This window comes from Babylonia areolata, chromosome 16 (genome assembly GCF_041734735.1).
Source record: "Babylonia areolata isolate BAREFJ2019XMU chromosome 16, ASM4173473v1, whole genome shotgun sequence".
NCBI lineage: Eukaryota > Metazoa > Mollusca > Gastropoda > Neogastropoda > Buccinidae > Babylonia > Babylonia areolata.
This window is the reverse complement of record NC_134891.1, coordinates 12245961-12264253: the sequence shown is the minus strand read 5'-3', so window position 1 is coordinate 12264253 and position 18293 is coordinate 12245961. Positions and strand designations below refer to the sequence as shown.

The 18293-nt window shown below is 40.6% G+C and overlaps 1 protein-coding gene across 6 annotated transcripts in view; it reads right to left on the bottom strand.

Annotated features, from left to right (window-relative positions):
* Positions 1–18293, bottom strand: part of LOC143290885 (uncharacterized) — a 38772-nt gene that overhangs the window by 13535 nt on the left and 6944 nt on the right. For all 6 annotated transcript variants that reach the window (XM_076600436.1, XM_076600438.1, XM_076600434.1 and 3 more), the window contains one exon: positions 15928–16021. In XM_076600436.1, the coding sequence (XP_076456551.1) occupies positions 15928–16013 (86 nt within the window). In that variant the 5' untranslated portion in view covers positions 16014–16021. The remainder of the gene's footprint in view (positions 1–15927; positions 16022–18293) is intronic.

Below are 18293 nucleotides of genomic sequence, written 5' to 3'. Positions count from 1 at the left end.
CGACCTTTACTCCATCTGTGTCGATCTGACCAAGGCCTTCGATACTGTTAGCAGAGATGGCCTTTGGAGAATCATGGCGAAGTACGGATGTCCCAGAAAGTTCATCACCATCATACGGCAACTACACGATGGGATGCTGGCCCGAGTCCAAGACAGCGGAGAGACTTCAGAACCATTCCCTGTTTCCAAAGGAGTCAAGCAAGGGTGTGTTCTTGCCCCCACCCTGTTCAGTCTCATGTTTTCAGCCATGCTGACAGATGCCTTCAGAGACGCTGACGTAGGCATTGGCATCAGGTACCGCACAGATGGCTAATTCTTCAACCTCAGGAGGCTTCAAGCAAAAACCAAGGTGAGGACAGACACCGTCAACGACCTCCTGTTTGCTGATGACTGTGCTCTCATCACTGTCTCTGAAGCTGACATGCAACACAGTGTCGACAAGTTCTCTGCTGCCTGTGACAACTTTGGCCTCACAATCAGCACAAAGAAGACTGAGGTGATGCACCAGCCAGCTCCAGGAAAGCCTTACGTTGAACCAAACATCTTCATCAACGGGCAACGACTGAACGCGGTAGACAAGTTCACATACCTGGGCAGTACACTCTCTCGCACAGCTGTCATCGACGACGGGGTGAATGCCAGACTCGCCAAAGCCAGCGCTGCCTTCGGCAGACTCTATAAGAATCTTTGGAACAGGACAGGCATCACCCTGGAGACGAAGCTCAAAGTATACAAGGCCACAGTTCTCACCACACTGCTCTATGGATGTGAATCATGGATGGTCTACAAACGCCACGCCAAAAAGCTGAACCACTTCCACACCACCAGCCTCAGAAAACTTCTCGGCATAAAGTGGCAAGAGAAGATCCCTGACACAGAGGTGCTCACTCGTGCAAACTTGCCCAGCAGCTACACCATCTTGATGCAGGCCCAGCTGCGCTGGGCAGGCCATGTAGTTCGCATGCCAGACCACAGGCTGTACGGCGAACTCCAACATGGCAAGCGCTCCCATGGAGGCCAAAAGAAGCGTTTTAAAGACACTCTGAAAGCTTCTCTGAAGGCCTTCAACATCAGCCACGACACATGGGAGCTGGTTGCAATGGACAGACCAAAGTGGCGTTCAGCTGTCCACAAAGGCGCCAAATCCTGTGAGGCCAACAGAATCGCTGCAGCAGAGCAATGCAGACAGGCCAGGGAAAGCAGTGCCAGCATGTCCCCGACAGCCGCCACCATCCCCTGTCCACACTGCGTCAGAACCTTCCGGGCGCGGATTGGCCTGACCAGTCATCTGCACACCCACAGAGCCTAACCCACCCACCCCCAGGATGACGAGATGGTCCTCGTCGATCCCGACGGACGAACCATCCCCCCCCCCCCATTTGCTGTATTCTTTAAATACGGTTCAATTTTATAATTTGTCACAGCGTTCTTGTAAAATTCTAATTTAGATGAAGTGTTATGTTTCTGTTTCCAAAATTTTACATATTCATTTTCAAGCTTCTTGGATATAGCATACTTTAATCTTTTAGCACTAAAAGTGAACTGATTTTTCCAAACATGATCTAATCCAGTGCTAGTTAATATATTTCTTATGAAAAGTAGCCACTGAAAAATTTTCATTTGTTTGACGATACATGCATTCATATGTTGTGTATACAAGTGAATTTTGAGGAAGATCTAATATGTGTATCCAATAGCCAATAACTTGACCTATCATTTTTTGGCTGATAGGGAATCTTCCTAATTCTCCTAAAACGGGGAGAACCATTGCTCTTTTATGTACACCAAGTAAGTGATTGCAAAACTTGACATGAAGTCTTTCATGTGGAAATTTGCTGAAAAGACAATTACTGAATAATTCAAATAAATTAAACGATACATCTCTTGCAACATCATATGGAAACCAAACTTCTGCTCCACATGTTGAAATAGGCGTTATCAAAGTATCATATAACTGACACATGATATCTACATTCATATTTGTATTACGAAATGTTCTGAGTAGCACATGTAGAGCCTTATTTGCTTGATTTTTAAGATGACCTTGTGCTCGACTGAAGTTGCCATTTCTATGAAATATAACTCCTAAATATTTATATTCTTCTGCTGTTTCAATTATGTCCTTTCCGCATTTAAAATGTAGGGGTATTTTAGGGACAGATTTTGAAAAAATTATTACTTTTGTCTTTTCTCTATTCAATCGTAAGCCCCACTGACTGCAGTAAGAGTGTAAAATGTTAAGCTTTTGTGGCAAGCCGTCTTTAGATAATGATAAAATAACTAAATCATCTGCATATAAAAGACATGGGAGTCTAGTAGATGAATTGTTGTGAATTGTTGGGGAGTTCATTTCTGTCATATCTGTGGTGATATCATTTATGAAAATATTGAATAGATTGGGGTTGAGTGTATTTCCCTGATGTATCCCCTTTCGAATAATAAATTCTCTGCTGAAATGATCTTGTGATTTTGCGTAGATTTTCGCGTTCTTACTCATTTTTTATGATATCAAAATATTTACCTTTTATTCCTATCCGGTGTAGCTTCAGCATCATTGCATCATGCCAAACAGTGCTGAATGCTTTTTGAAAATCTACAAAACAACAATATAGTCGACTGGGGTTTTTTTTGGTTTTTTAAATTTTTTTCTTTCTTTTTTTTATTATTATTATCTCATCTACTAGCTCTTTTAAAACAAAGATTTGATCAGTGGTTCTATAGTTGTTTTTTTTCGAAATCCGGCTTGTTCTTTGATCAAAACGTCGTTAGTCTCCAGATATTCATTCATTCTTGTATTCAGGATTGTGCAGAATACTTTACCTAATGTATTAGTCAGTGTAATCCCCCCATAGTTATTTGGGACCATTGGGTTGCCGCTTTTATATAAAGGGATACTGATACCAGTTATCCAATTGTCTGGATACATACCTGTTGTATATATTATATTATATAGCTTTTGCATGACAGGTAACAGAACCGGAAGACTGCTTTTGATCATCTTATTTGTTATTGCGTCCTTTCCTGGCGATTTTTTTGGGGTGTTTTTTTCTTTTCTTTTTTTGACTTAGGCATGCCTTTCGTATTTCTTCTTCAGTAATTTCTTTATTGAAACTTAATGTATTGCCGTCATCTAACATTTCAGTGTTTTCAAGCGCATCTTGAATTTTCGTTTTTTGCTCGTCATTTATTTCCACGTCTTTTCAAATTAAGTTTTCTAAATGATAAATCCATTTTGAAACATTTAATTGATGTTTACATTCGTTCTGTTCTCCCATTGTCTGCAAAGTTTTAATTGTTTTCCATGCTGACTTTGGATCTTTATTGAGCGCCTCGTTTAATTCTTTCACTAAGAGATTTTTATATGAACGTTTCTTTCGTTTTACCAGTCTGTTGTATACCTTGCGTTTAGCAAAACATTTTTGACGTAAAGACTGATTGTGTAACTGCCTATTTAACGCATTCAAAATTGATTTAATGTCTCTTCTGTGTTGATAACAGTCTCTGTCAAACCATTTTTTATTTCTTCGGCGTTTTTGCTTATGAAATCTAGATTCTGTTCTTAGACTAACATTCGCAGCTGACGTCATTATTTGTGTGAATTCATTAACAACGTCATTCACTTCTATGTCATTAACGATAGACTGATTAACAGTTTGACTGCTCAGTTTGTTATATATATTATGTATTTGTTCCTGTATCCCTGGTAAACCTAAAGCTTTGACATATGCTGCTGATGAATATTGATCCCAAATGTGTGTTGTTGTTTTTTTAATATAGTTTTGTTTTAATGTGTTTTTAAGTAAACTTATATCGTGAGAGTTATCTACTATACTTTGTTTTTGTCTCCATAGTCCAGTCATAAATAATTTTAATTCTAGTTGGCAATCATCAGAAAACCTTTTAAGAGGGTGAACTTTCATGTGTAATATTTCCTGACTAATTGCCTTAGAGCAAATAAAATAATCTACCACACTGCTACCATGCTGATTATAGCATGTGAAACGCCCATGAAGATCACCCAGTGTTCTTCCATTAATGATGCACAGATCATTGTCAATGCACATTGATATCAATTTTCTGCCAGTTTTTTGTATCAAAGAGTCCATGGAATTTCTATCGCACTCTGTGTCAAATGAATAAGTATGTGGTAAATTATATACATTGTTATCAGAATCCATCTTAATGTATTCAGTAACTTGCACAGTTCGTGCATTAAAATCACCACACAAAATAACATTTCCTTTTAGTGTTAATTGTTCCACGCTGTCTTCTATCTTGTCCCATATGCTCGCGGTGTTGTCCCGACCAAATGACGATGTTTGTGGTGGGATATATACACATCCAATGTAAATAGCATTGTCATTGTTGGTCCCAGGTATCATTAACCATACTAGATCACTGTTGCTATATGGTAGAATTTTGACGTATCTTCGGATATTTTCTTTGATATATACCGATATATCACCAGATGAACTTGCTGCTTTACTACGTTTTTGTCGTACACAGTGAATTCCTGGTGAGAATTCTGGTAGATATATATTATGTGCACTTTCTTTATTCAGGTGCATTTCTTGAAAAAAAAGAAGAAAAATTAAAAAAATTAAAATTTATTTATCTTAAGTCCGTCAATTGTCTCTTTATAACCCATGAGGTTCCATGATAATATCTTTAATGTTGTTTTTGGCATTAGACAATGAAAAAAAAGGAAAGAGAAAGAAAAACCCTAAAGGTATAATACAGTTAATGCGCGTTAACTCAATACAATACTGCCTGCAAAATCTACAATGTCAGCACTTCATCAGTAGATGTAATAGTTGCTTGTTGGCCTGTCATTGTTGTACCAGTTTTTTCTCCAGTATTGGTCCACTGCATGACGGCCACGACCATCTTCCCTGACGTCATAGCAGACAGAATTATCATATCGCCCTTGATTGTATCTTTGACTTGTAGCAGTGTTCATGTTTGACGAACGCGGTAGACGATTCTGTGTAGCGTGCTCTCGGGATCTGCTCATCTGTCCAATGTAGGTGACGTTCTCTTCGTTGTTGCGATAGAAACTGTCGTATTATGTTGTTGTCCCGGCCATGCGTCGTTAGGTTGCCTAGGAGTTGATCACTATCCCGGGCTGAATACAGATATCTATTTGCTGATTGGCTAATAATATAAACCATTATTCTACACCCCTCCTTTTCAAGTTTGTAAAAAACAAAAAAACAAACAAACAAACTACATTTAGGTCTTCAAGTCTTGTTCGATCAGTGTATCTGCATCTTAACGGTAAACTAATAAATTCAACGTCAACTTTGTTCAACACCAACATTTAAACTGAAACTAATATCATAACCAGTGTGCACTGTCAGAGATCTAGAATATCTCGAGGTTTCACACGTCTTCCTGATTTCGTACAAGTGGCCAGTTCAGTTTGTTCTCTCATTTCACAACCTCGTGGATTTGTTGTCAGTAGTGGCCCAGGTTCTGTTTCAGGTTTTGGTTCTGGTTCAGGTTCTTCTGGAACTGCTGACGTAGTAACAGCTTCTTCTGGTTCTTTGTATGCCTCGTATCGTCTTCGTAAGTGCCATCTGTTCCTCCTTTGTTGACCGGTACGGGTTTTCAGAGTGTACGAAGATGATGTCGGTTTGTTGACTACGATTGCTTCTTCATCTCTAGGAGTTTTCATCCACACCTTCTCTTCTTTCTCCAGGGGTTTCAGTGACTTTGTTCTGTGACGACGGTCAAAGTTCTTTTTCTGTTCCTGTTTGATGCGAGCATGAATTTCCGGGAACTTTTGAAAGTTTCTGTTGACTGGAAGGTGATGACTTGGCATGCAGGGGATTTTCGTTCTCAGCTTTCTTCCCATCATGAGTTCAGCTGGACTCAGTCCATGTCGTAGAGGTGTAGCTCCGTAGTTCAGAAGTGCGATGTTTGGATCTTCAGCTTTCTTCAACAAGTTCTTCACAGTTTGTACTGCTCTCTCTGCCTTGCCATTTCCATGAGGATGAAGAGGGCTGCTTGTCAGATGGGTGAAACCATACTTTTCTGCAAATTTGGCAAAGTCTCTGGAACTGAACTGAGGTCCATTGTCTGAAACAACAGTTTCTGGAATGCCTTGTCTTCCGAAGATGGCTTTGCGGTGTGAAATCACTGAGACTGATGTGGTTGTTGGCAGGTGAGATATTTCTATCCATCTTGAGAAATAGTCAACTATCAGCAGATATTTTCGACCTTTGTACTCAAACAGATCCATTCCCACACGTTGCCAAGGATAGTCAGGGGTTTTTGTTGGTTTGAGTGGTTCGGGGTGATGAACTCGTTCCTTTTCACAGATGCTGCAGCTGGAGATTTTCTCTTCAATTTGTTTTGAGAGGCCTGGCCACCAAACACATTGTCTAGCCAGCAAACCTGCACTTCACTATACCTTGATGCCCTTCGTGAATATTTTGCAGAACTTCCTCTTGCAGGTCTGTTGGAACGACAATGTGTCTCTGAAACAGCAGCAATCCCTCCTGCACTGAGAGATTTTGACGGACAAGCCAGTATTGTTTCAACTGACTGAGGATCTCGTCGTGCTGTTTCGGGCCATGTGTCAGTCTTGCAGAAATTTGAGACTTGACTGCAGACTTTGTCTTTCAGTTGTTTGATGCGGATCTTCTCTCGGAGTTTGTCACTGACAGGAAGACTCTCAGCTAGACAGTTGATGAATTGATTCGTCTCATCTTCCATCTCATGATCCTGCTGAGCTGGAACACTTCCTGGGGCGCGTGACAGTGTGTCAGCGATCACAATGTTCTTTCCTGGTGTGTATTCCACATCATAGGAGAAGCATAGTAGCCTCATCCTGAAGCGTTGGATCCTTGGTGTCAATTCATCCAAGTTCTTCTTCTTAAGTAAGGCTAGCACAGGTTTGTGGTCGGTTGCTATGGTGAACTTTTTCAGTCCAATCAAGAAATCTGCAAACTTCTAGCAATACCAAGTTGATGCCAAGGCTTCTTTTTCTACCTGAGCATATCTCTGCTCAGTTGGCGTCAGTGATCTTGACGTGTAGAACACAGGCCTCTAATTTTGTCCTTCCTTTTGAAGTAAGACTCCACCTAGTCCATAGGATGAAGCATCTGCAGATATCTTGGTCTCTTTTGTAGGGTCGTAGTGAGCCAAAACTGGAGCTGAACTCAGCTGGGCCTTGAGTTTCTGGAAAGCTTCTTCCTGTTGGTGACCCCAAGTCCATTCATTTTCTTCCTTGAGTAGATCTCGCAGGGGCTTTGAACTGTCTGCAAGATTTGGAATGAATTTTCCCACATGGTTCACCATTCTGAGAAATCTTCTCAACTCTGGAACGTTTTGCGGCTTTGGAAAATTGCTGATCACTTCCACCTTTCTTGGGTCCACATTGATGCCTTCAGATGTGATGATGTGACCCAGAAATGTCACTGTGACCGTTGAAAAGACACATTTCTCGTTCAGTGTGATATTTTCTGCTTCCATCTTCTGCAACACTCTTTTTAGTTTCTCGTCGTGTTTCTTCTGGTTTCTTCCGAAAACCAGAACATCATCGATGTCACAGATGACTCCAGGTATTTCTTCGAGGATGCGCGTCATCTCTTGGTGGGAAACTTCTGGCCCTGAGTTGATACTAAACGGCAGACGCTTGTAGCAACATCGCCCGACGGAGTTATGAAGGTTGTCAGCTCATGGCTGTCTGAATGAAGTGGTATTTGATGGAAACCACTGTTACAATTCAGTTTTGTGAACACCTTGGCACCATCCAATTGGGCTAGTAACTGATCAGTTGTGGGGAGTGGAAAGTTTTCTCGAGGCACACTCTCATTGAGTTTTGTGAAATCGATGCACAGCCTCACTTTCCCATTTGATTTCGGTACAGCCACTATTGGTGCACACCAATCAGTCGGAGTGGTGACAGGTCTGATGATGTCTTCTTTTTTCCAGTCGAGCCAGTTCTTCCTTTACTTTTGTCTTCATAGGGGGCGGCAGACGTCTAGGCGCTGCTATGGAGAATGGTTGCATGTCTTCTCTCAGTCTGATTTTGTAGACGGTCTTCATCTTTCCCAGACCAGTGAAGAGTTTGGGGAACTTGGATTGTGGACTCTCTTCTTGTTGTGCAGAGTTCACTCTTTCAAGAAGATGAAGCGCTTCTATGGCAGGCCTCCCAAGTAGTGGGTCTTGCAGATTTTCCACTATGTAGAGATCTTGCTCAGTCTCTGTCTTCTCAGTCTTGAGAGTGGCAGTGTATTTTCCTACAACCTTGATTTCTGTCTTCCCTGGAACTAACAGTTTCTTGTTGGTTTTCTCAATTAAAGGAGAGTTCTTTTTGAAAAGTCGTCTTGGAACAATAACTGAGACATCAACACCTGTATCGACACGAAATCTGACTGATTTTCCATTGATTTGCAGTGTAGAATGCCCAAGATCTTCTTTCACTGAGTTGACACCGTCTTTGTCTTTGCATTCCACAATGGAGCTTAAGGTTGTTTCTTCTTCACCTTCATCTATGTTGTGGACTTTCTTCTTGCTTCTACACATGACAGCATAGTGTCCCTTTGCAGAGCAGTTTCTGGCACTCAGCATCTTTTGCTGGGCTGTCTTTTCTTCCATGCATTGGTCTCTTTCCGCAACGTGGACATTTCTTGTTTCCTTGGAAGTGAAATTTTGCTGGTTGGTTTCTTCTTTTCATTACTGGGATTCTGTTGACATGGAGACTGTCCTCTTCTTGGCTTGTCATTGCGTGTGCTTGTTGCTTGGAGGTCTCATGGGCTCTCCTTAAACACAGACATTTAGCTAAATCAAGCTTCTGGTCTTCCAACATTTTCTCATGGAGATTGTCATCTCTTACGCCTACAACAACTTGATCTCGAATCATTCTGTCCTCTTGTTGCCCAAAGTTGAAGTTCTTTGCTAACTGGCGAAGAACAGAAACAAAAGCTTCAATAGATTCTGAGACTTCTTGTCGTCTGCAATGAAATTTGTAAGCTTCATACGCTTCATGCATTTCACCAACACAGAACTCTTGGAACTTCTCTATAATCTTGTTCACGTTCTTGTTGTCATCTTCATTTTCAAATCTAAACCCTTCAAAAATGTCAAAAGCATCCTCTCCAATTGTTGTTAGGAAGACTGCTCTCTGAAATTCAGGGTCTTCTTTGTTCAGCCTGGTTGCAATTGCATAATTTTCCCATTGCCTTTGGAATCTTTTCCAGTCGCTCCCAAAATCTCCAGATCTAGTGTCTAGTTTGGCTGCAGCAGGCACACTGGCTGTGAACTGCTTCACTTGGCTTACTGACGATGTTACCGCCATCGTTAACGTCAGTTGTTTACTAATCAAGACAAATCACAATCACAGTCTTTGATCTAGTAAAAAAAAAAAAAAAAAAAAAAAAAAAATCAGCAGAACCATCAATGCAGTGAATTCGATCCCGGTTCTGACACCATGTCGTATTATGTTGTTGTCCCGGCCATGCGTCGTTAGGTTGCCTAGGAGTCGATCACTATCCCGGGCTGAATACAGATATCTATTTGCTGATTGGCTAATAATGTAAACCATTATTCTTCAGAAACCTCTGTTTGTCGTCTTGTATCTGTTGTAGAATCCAGCATTGTGGTTGTTGCTCCTTCAAGAGCCGCCTGGATAAACACTGGAGGGGCCTACCTGGTCTGTACAACCCATCTTGTCAGAGCAACTGATTTGGTCTAGCCGCGCTCGCCACGCATGCAACCAATTCAGTGACAGTTTTTTTGTTGTTTTTTTTGTTTTGTTTTTTTGAACACGAACAGGCCTCGGGAGAGGCCTAAACCGTCAACAGTCAAAGTCAAAGTCGTAGTTTCTTCTGCGGAATTCTCCCTCTCTTCGTTGTTGCTGGTGTGGTCTTTGGCACTGGCCTGTTGTTTTTCGAAAATTGTTGGTCGAGGAATATCGTTTTCTTCTAGGTCTTTCCCACAAGATAGCCTCCAAATGTCGACCAATGTTTCCTGCAAGGATACTGTCTCCTTTCCTGTTTGGGTGGATCTCGTCTTGGAGATGGCGAGTTGACTGTAAGGTGTCGTGTCCCAGGAAGGACACGTTGTCAGTGTCGTGAAGTTTTGTGAAGGCCAGGGCGTTGAACAGCTCCACTTTGTGGTTGAGTTCATCTGACTTTGTTGCAGTTGTTTTGCTGATTATAATTTTGGTTGTGGGGCGTTTTGTTCTGATTGTTGTGACCGCTGCAACAAGGTTGTTGCATGTTTTTTCAGCTGTCATATTTTTTAGGTCGTTGATACCAGAGTGAATACGTATGGGGTCTGGGTGTTCTGAATCTTGCATAGAGTTGTTGACAATCTTCTTTTATCGATGTCCATGCCACAAGAACGACCAAGTCTGTCTGCTTGCACTACTTTCAACACTGAGTCATGGAGCAGGGTAACTCGTGGGAGTTGGAAATCTTGTGGGTGTCCTGACGATTCTTGTCCTCGTCGTTGTCCGTGGTGTCGCTTCCAGAGTCCTGTGTTTCCTCTGAACTCTCCCTTACCCAGCTGTTGGCGTTTCCGTATCTGTCCGCGTTTTGTTGTGGCGACCTCTTTTTCTGTGTAGCGGCTTTCTCTTTTGTCGTGTTTGGCTCCTTTTGAAGGGCCAGTTTGGGTTTTACTTGCGGATAATAAGTCACTTGAAGACTTTACAGCCATGTTGACTGAGGGGGCTGCCTTCCCCGGCTCAACTGTTGATCCTGGTGTGACTGAGTGTTTGCTGCTGACCGGTGTCTGGTGTTTGGTTTTGTCATGAATACCCGCAGTATATGTGTTCTGACTATTAAAAGGGCATAATTCAACTGATGGTTTTACGGTGGATGTTGATTGAACAATTTGATTTGAGGGAGTGGACGAAAGTTTTGGGGTAGAGGGTTCATTCACAGTGGGTGTCTTTGGTGAGAAAAAAGACTTGATGGACGATTTCAGGTATGCCTTCTCTTCTGTTTGGACTGTGGCATGGGATGTGGTCACTTGAATGGATGGTTCCTGTGGGAGTTGGTGGGACCGTAGAGCTTCTTTTATATTTGACATCAGTTCCTCTTGGCGTTTAGGATGTTGAAGATCGGCAAGGGACGAGGCTACACTTTCCACTGCGTGCTCGAGGTTCTACAGGACTGACATCACTGTTTGGTGTTGTGACATCAATAGCTGAGCTGTGAGCTTGCCAGGACAACTGACGTCATCTTTGTTTACGTCATTTTTACGTTCTGGTTCTTTGGGAAATATGTTTTCAGCTATCGCTTCATCATAGAAAATGTCACTGCAAACTTTGCACGCATACTTGCGTGACGATTTCACGAATACACAAATCTGGTAGGTTGGGAGGTTTGTACATGAAAAATGAATTTTTCTGTGGCAATCGGAACATCGCAATGTGCGTTCATCCGTTATTTGTCCACAGAAGCAGCTTTTGCTGTTTTCTATCATTTCATGGTGGTTATCTTCATCACGGTACATCTGATCAATTGTTACTTCATCATTTATGTACTCACCGACATCGTGGATTGTCGGGTTTTCATGTCCAGCAATTCGCACTGCTTCAAGTGCTTCGGCCATAGTTTCATAACTTTTATACAATGCTCTTGAGAACCCAATAACTGATCTTGAAACATCGTTCCGGTGTTTAAAAATTCCGCATTTTCTTCCGTTGCTGACGGCGTACAGTTTGTTCTCTTTCCGTTTTGTTGTCGTTCGTCGATGGTTGGCTGACAATGCTTTTGTCACGGCAGGCAGAGAACAATCAGAACAAGAGGGGTTGAGGTGAGATGAGTGTGTGTGTGTGTGTGTGCGTGTGAAAGAGAGATGAGGTGTGTGTGTGTGTGTGTGTGTGTGTGAGGGGAGGTGGTGAGGTGAGATCTGTTTGTTTGTGTGTGTGTGTGTGTGTGTGAGGGGAGGGGGTGAGGAGAGATGAGTGTGTGTGTGTATGTGTGTGTGTGTGTGAGGGGAGATGGTGAGGTGAGATGTGTGTGTTGTGTATGTGTGTGTGTGAGGGGAGGGAGTGAGGGGAGATGTGTGTGTTGTGTATGTGTGTGTGTGTGTGTGAGGGGAGGGGGTGAGGTGAGATGAGTGTGTGTGTGTTTTGTTTGTGTGTGTGTGAGGGGAGGGGGTGAGGTGAGATGAGTGTGTGTGTGTGTGTGAGTGAAAGAGAGATGAGGTGAGGTGTGTGTGTGTGTGTGTGTGAATGTGTGTCAGTGCTCGTTCGCGTTATAGGTTATATGTTTCATTTACAGAAAAATATGGACCTGTTTATGCACTGCTTAAAAGTAACACTAATTTATTTTGGAAACACACTTTTATGGCACATAGGGAATTTTCATGTCAGTGGAAGCCCAAATCAATAATAGATTTTCAGTCAGAACCAGATTTCTATAATGATAAGTTCAAGATTGGAAACAGTACAATAAATTATAAAAGTTGGATTGATAAAGGGGTTTATTATGTTTCACATTTTCTAGATAACAATGGAAGACTTCTTACCCAAAACGACTTCACCAGAAGATATGAAATAAATGTACATTTCTTGGCTTACAACCGTTGTTTGAAAGCAATTAAAAAAATATTGTCAGCAGGTAGAACTTAGTATGCTAACAAACCAAAGTACACAGGATATACCATGGGCATTAAAAGTAATCTACTCAGTATCTAAGGGATCACGTGCATACTACGATGTTTTGACATCTGATAATACAATTCCAAATGCTTGTAACAAATGGTCTGAGAAATTGAGAACAAATATATGTTGTGAAAAGTTTTTTTTAATTAAAATTCATAAAATAGAAGAAATAAAATTGAAATGGCTACAACTTCGCATAATACACAGAATCATTGGAACAAATGTAATTTTAAAAGAAACGGGAATAGTGAATAGTAATAACTGTGACTTTTGCTTGGAAGCTAAAGATAGTATTGAGCATATTTCTGGCGATGCGATCACTCTAAAAATTTTTTTGTAAATTTAGAAGATTTATTCAAAACAAAATGTACAATGTATGCAAATTTAAAGTTTAACGAGCAGTTACAGACCAAGTTCTTGATTTGATCATCCTCCTGGGGAAGATGTATATACATAAATGTAAATTAAATAAATGCCTACCAAATATTCACTCATTTCAAAATTATATTAACTCGAGATAAAAAAAACAAACAGAAGCATATAATGCAATGGTCACATGTAAAATACAGTTTCAAGACAAAATGGCTACAATATTTACCTTTGCTTGAAAACAATATATGAGACGCTTATTAACAGTTCAGATACTCAAACATTTAAATATCCATGATGCTTTTACAAATGTTTTGTTGTTGGGTGAAGAAATTAAGCATTGTGTAATGTTATATGGAAATGATTTACTTCGGGTGGAATTGTTTGTTTGTTTGGTTGTTTTTTTCTGTTTTTTTATTTTTTAGGATATATTCAAATGACCTATATACTTGAGTTGCAGTACCTATTTCCACTATTATGTACGTCGACATGCCTTTCTGCACCTTATGTTTCATTTATCATATTCTCTTTCATATCCTATTTATGTATTTGATTCATGTATTTAAGTACTTATGTTAAATATATGTGTAATCAAAATTGAAAAAGAAACCAAAAAACAAAAAAAACCTGAGATGTTTGATGGCATTCTATTCACAGCAAGGATAAGCTGATTTTTATGGGCCCCTTAGATCATCATACGTTTGATTCAGAAAGAGAGGCTGACAGAAGGAAGATGGATAAACCCCAGAGAGAGTGTGGTGTGTCTTGTGTGTACGTGCGAGCATGTGGGCGTGCGAGAGAGAGAGAGAGAGAGAGTCAAAATCAAAGTAAAAAATACTTTTAATGCCAGGCCTCCGGCCCATAACATGAGCGATGACATGTTCTACGTACAATGGAATGTTTACATTTTTGCAGCTTGCATCCGCTTTGCTTTGTGAACAAAACTAGACAGCTTAACTTAAACAGATTCATTAGTACTAGACATAAGTAACCAGAATTTAAACATACACGGATTTCGAGAATACTTTGGCGGAATAAATTCACTTCTTATTTCATCATACTTGGGATATATTAAGAGAGAGAGAGAGAGTTATTAAATTCAAAACCACTGGAAATGCTTTTTTAATTATTTTTATTGATTTATTTTTTTAAACAAATATAGTAATTTCGTTATCCGGACTTTGTATTGTTTTAGCCACAGCAGGCAGAGAACAATCAGAACAAGAGATCGGCTCTAAAATAAAACCTTGACGCATGGGAACCACAGACGAAACGATTGTCCCTTTGAGAGAGTGGGAAAAACCCTCGGCTTTATATCTAAACAGAAAAGAATGAATAAAATATTGGAAGCCTTTCCTTCCAAGGGAAACTTCACCACGCTCTAGCTGACGTCATGAAATGTGCGCATTGATTTTCAGGAAACTGGGAGCGAAGAGATGAGCGAGCGGGAGCAGAGGGAGGAAGTTAGTTTGTTTGTTTTTTCTTTCTTTCTTATTCTTTTTAGGGGGTTTGGGGGCGGCAGTTAACGTTCATTGTCAAGAGTGGTTCATCAACATTGCTCAAAATTGCTGTTCTCCTGAATGAAGGCTGTGGGAGAAGTGACGAGAGTGGAACATTGAAACACGGGGGGCGCGCAACAGCGTGCACACAGACTGTTGTTCCCCTCTCTTCTCTTCTCTCCTCTGACAATCAGAGCAGAAAGATTCGTGACTGCACAACACGCGGCGAGATTAGGTAAAGGTTTTATCGGGGGATGTAGGCGGAGGGAGGAGATGGGGATGAAGGGAGGGATATACGGGGGCCGTGGATTTTTTTTTTTTTTCTGCATTATTTCGCAATTCCGTTTTATGTCTCGGACTCGTCTGTCTCTCTCCATTGAATATATCATTATATGTATGCTGTTGTAACCGATGTAACTAGCAAGGACAGATTGTAAGAATAGGCTATGCCTAAAATCTTAATCCTTGAATAAAAAACGTTCGAGTTCTGAGCTCCCTCTTTCTCTATCCCTCTCTCTGTGTATCTCTCACTGAGAACGTGCTAGTCTGTATTTAAAAGCCATGTCGCAAAAATGTTGGGGTTTTTTCATTTTATTTTGTTCTTTTTAAAAAAATTTTTAATGGTAGGGCAGAAACTGTCCGCTTGCAATGAAGATCCAGTGAAATCGGGGAAAAAAAAGTTTCATGTATATGCATGTGTGAACAGTCACATTATGTGTTCTGTCGTTGTTGTTTTTCCTCATAAAAAAGATTTTCTTGCACTCCTAGTCCTACACCTCCAACACCACATTGCCTTCATGCGGACCTACATAGAACGCTACCGTTACGCTTCAGTCTATTTCTCTTGGAGATTTTCAGTCAATTCTCCCCAGCAACGCTTAACTGCAAGTGTCCCAAGAAGTTGCATTTCTCTCCAGGAAGTGTCCAACCGGTTATGCTTTACTATTACAAAAAGACCTTTCTCTTGGGAGTTTTTCACTGTCCCACTACAGGCCAGTTGTTTCACTGTACAAGTGTTTCAGAAATTACATTTCTTGACCGTAAAGTGAAATTTTCATCGTCGTCATTTGCGTTTCATTCTAAGTGTCTACAGAAATTAAAGTTATGCAAGGAAATTTTCAGTGTTCCTAAACTTACGCTTCACTAGTGACTGCGTTTCCCAAGAAAAAAGAATTTTCTTTGGGAAATGTTCCATATCCCTTAGTTACGATTTAATCTGAATGTCATTAGAGTTTCTTAAGTTCTTCATAGGAAATTTTACATTGTCCCCTTTCAGTTATGATTCGCTCTACCCATCTTTAGAAAATACAGTTCTGTGCAGGAAATTTTCATTCTTCTGATGTAATAATGTAAAACATGTAGGCCAGTTCCCTGACACTGATGGGTGTGGGTTGTAGAGACATGTAATGGCGGTACAGTCACCACACCGCTTACCTTTTCCTGTAGTAGTGTGCATCAGCATCTAACAGCAGATGGCCCACCACCAGGAGGACGATCACTAAGATCTGACAGTACTCCATTCTGTTGTCTGAAACACACACACACACACACAGCACTCTGGTTGGACATTGTTCTATACTCCAGTCTGTTGTCTGAAACACACACACACAGCATTCTAGTTAGACATTGTTCTATACTCCATTGTGTTGTCTGAAACACACAGCACTCTGGTTTGTGTTGTCTGAAACACACAGCACTCTGGTTAGACATTGTGCTATACTCCATTGTGTTGTCTGAAACACACACACAGCACTCTGGTTAGACATTGTGCTATACTCCATTGTGTTGTCTGAAACACACACACAGCACTCTGGTTAGACATTGTGCTATACTCCATTGTGTTGTCTGAAACACACACACAGCACTCTGGTGAGACATGTTTCTATACTCCATTGTGTTGTCTGAAACACACACACAGCACTCTGGTTAGACATTGTGCTATACTCCATTGTGTTGTCTGAAACACACACACACAGCACTCTAGTTAGACATTGTGTTATACTCCATTGTGTTGTCTGAAACACACACACAGCACTCTGGCTAGACATTGTGTTATACTCCATTGTGTTGTCTGAAACACACACACAGCACTCTAGTTAGACATTGTGTTATACTCCATTGTGTTGTCTGAAACACACACACAGCACTCTGGTTAGACATTGTGCTATACTCCATTGTGTTGTCTGAAACACACACACAGCACTCTGGTTAGACATTGTGCTATACTCCATTGTGTTGTCTGAAACACACACACAGCACTCTGGTGAGACATTGTTCTATACTCCATTGTGCTGTCTGAAAAACACACACCACTCTGGTTGAACATTACTCCTTTTTGTTGTTGTTGGTCACAACAGATTTTTGTGTGAAATTCGGACTGCTCTCCCCAGGGAGAGCGTGTCGCTACACTGAGAGCGCCACCCTTTTTTTCCACCCTGCCTGCATTTTTAAAAATTGTTTTCCTATCGAAGTGGAATTTTCTACAGAATTTTGCCAGGGACAACCCTGTTGTTGTCGTGGTTTTGTTTATGTGCGCTAAGTGCATGCTGCACAAGGGTCCACAGTTTATCGTCTTATCCGAATGACTAGCATCCAGACCACCATTCAAGGTCTAGTGGAGGAGAAGAAAATACTGGCGACCATGCCGGGATTCGAACCAGTGCGCTCAGATTCTCTCGCTTCATAGGCGGACGTGTTACCTCTAGGTCATCATTCCACTCGAGTTTCAATTTGTACAGTATCACATATTACTCATTTTTTATTTTTTGGTCACAACAGATTTCTCTGTTCTATACTCATTCTGCTGTCTGAAAAATATATACTTACACACTTCTCTGGTTGAACATTGTTTTATACTCCATTCTGTTGTCTGAAAAACATATAATGATACATACCTACAAACTACTGTGTTTGAACATTGTTCTATACTCCATTCTGTTGTCTGAAAAAACATACACAAACTACTCTGGCTGAACATTGTTCTACATTCTGTTGTCTGAAAACACACACACACGCAAACACACACACACACACACACACACACACACACACACACACCACCCTGGTTGGACAGTGTTCTATACTGTTTCCACCCTTAACTCTGTTAGTAGTAGTAGTAGTAGTATAGGGACTGGCAGTCATCTGCCTTGACCTCTCGGCCTTTTTATGTCCCCATCGAATCTTCATCTTCACATCTTCCATTTTGTTTTACTTATTTATTTTCATCTTTTGTTTGTTGTTGTTGGGCGGTGTACGCAAATACACTTCTGCAAGAAACTTCGTTTTATTCATCATAGTCAAAAAAAATTTTTTTAAGATGGTGTTGGTGTCAAGGAGATTTTTGAACGTGTTAGTATTTTGTGCAAGTTTAACTTGGATTGGTAGTGCATTCCATGTTTGTGCAATTCGGTTAGCCAATAATTTTTTTCTAATGTTGGTGTTGCGGTGTTCTAAACAAATTTTCTTTACTGAGTTCCTTGTACTACCATAGTCAGACATTCTAAAGTTATGTTTTGCATTTACATCATTTATGTTATTTAATATATTATAAGTTTCAATCAAATCTCCTCTTACTCTTCTTTATTTCAGTGAACGTAGATTTAAGTATGTAACTCATATTTTTGCATTCTTTTAATAATTTCGTTGCTCTTCTTTGGACCCTTTCTAATGCTATAGATCGTCTCTTAGGGTATGGGTGCCACACAATATTACCATATTCCACATACGATCTAACTAATGCTTTATATAAACTGAGAAATATATCTTTGTCTAAGTAATTGAAGGCTGTCTTAATCACACCA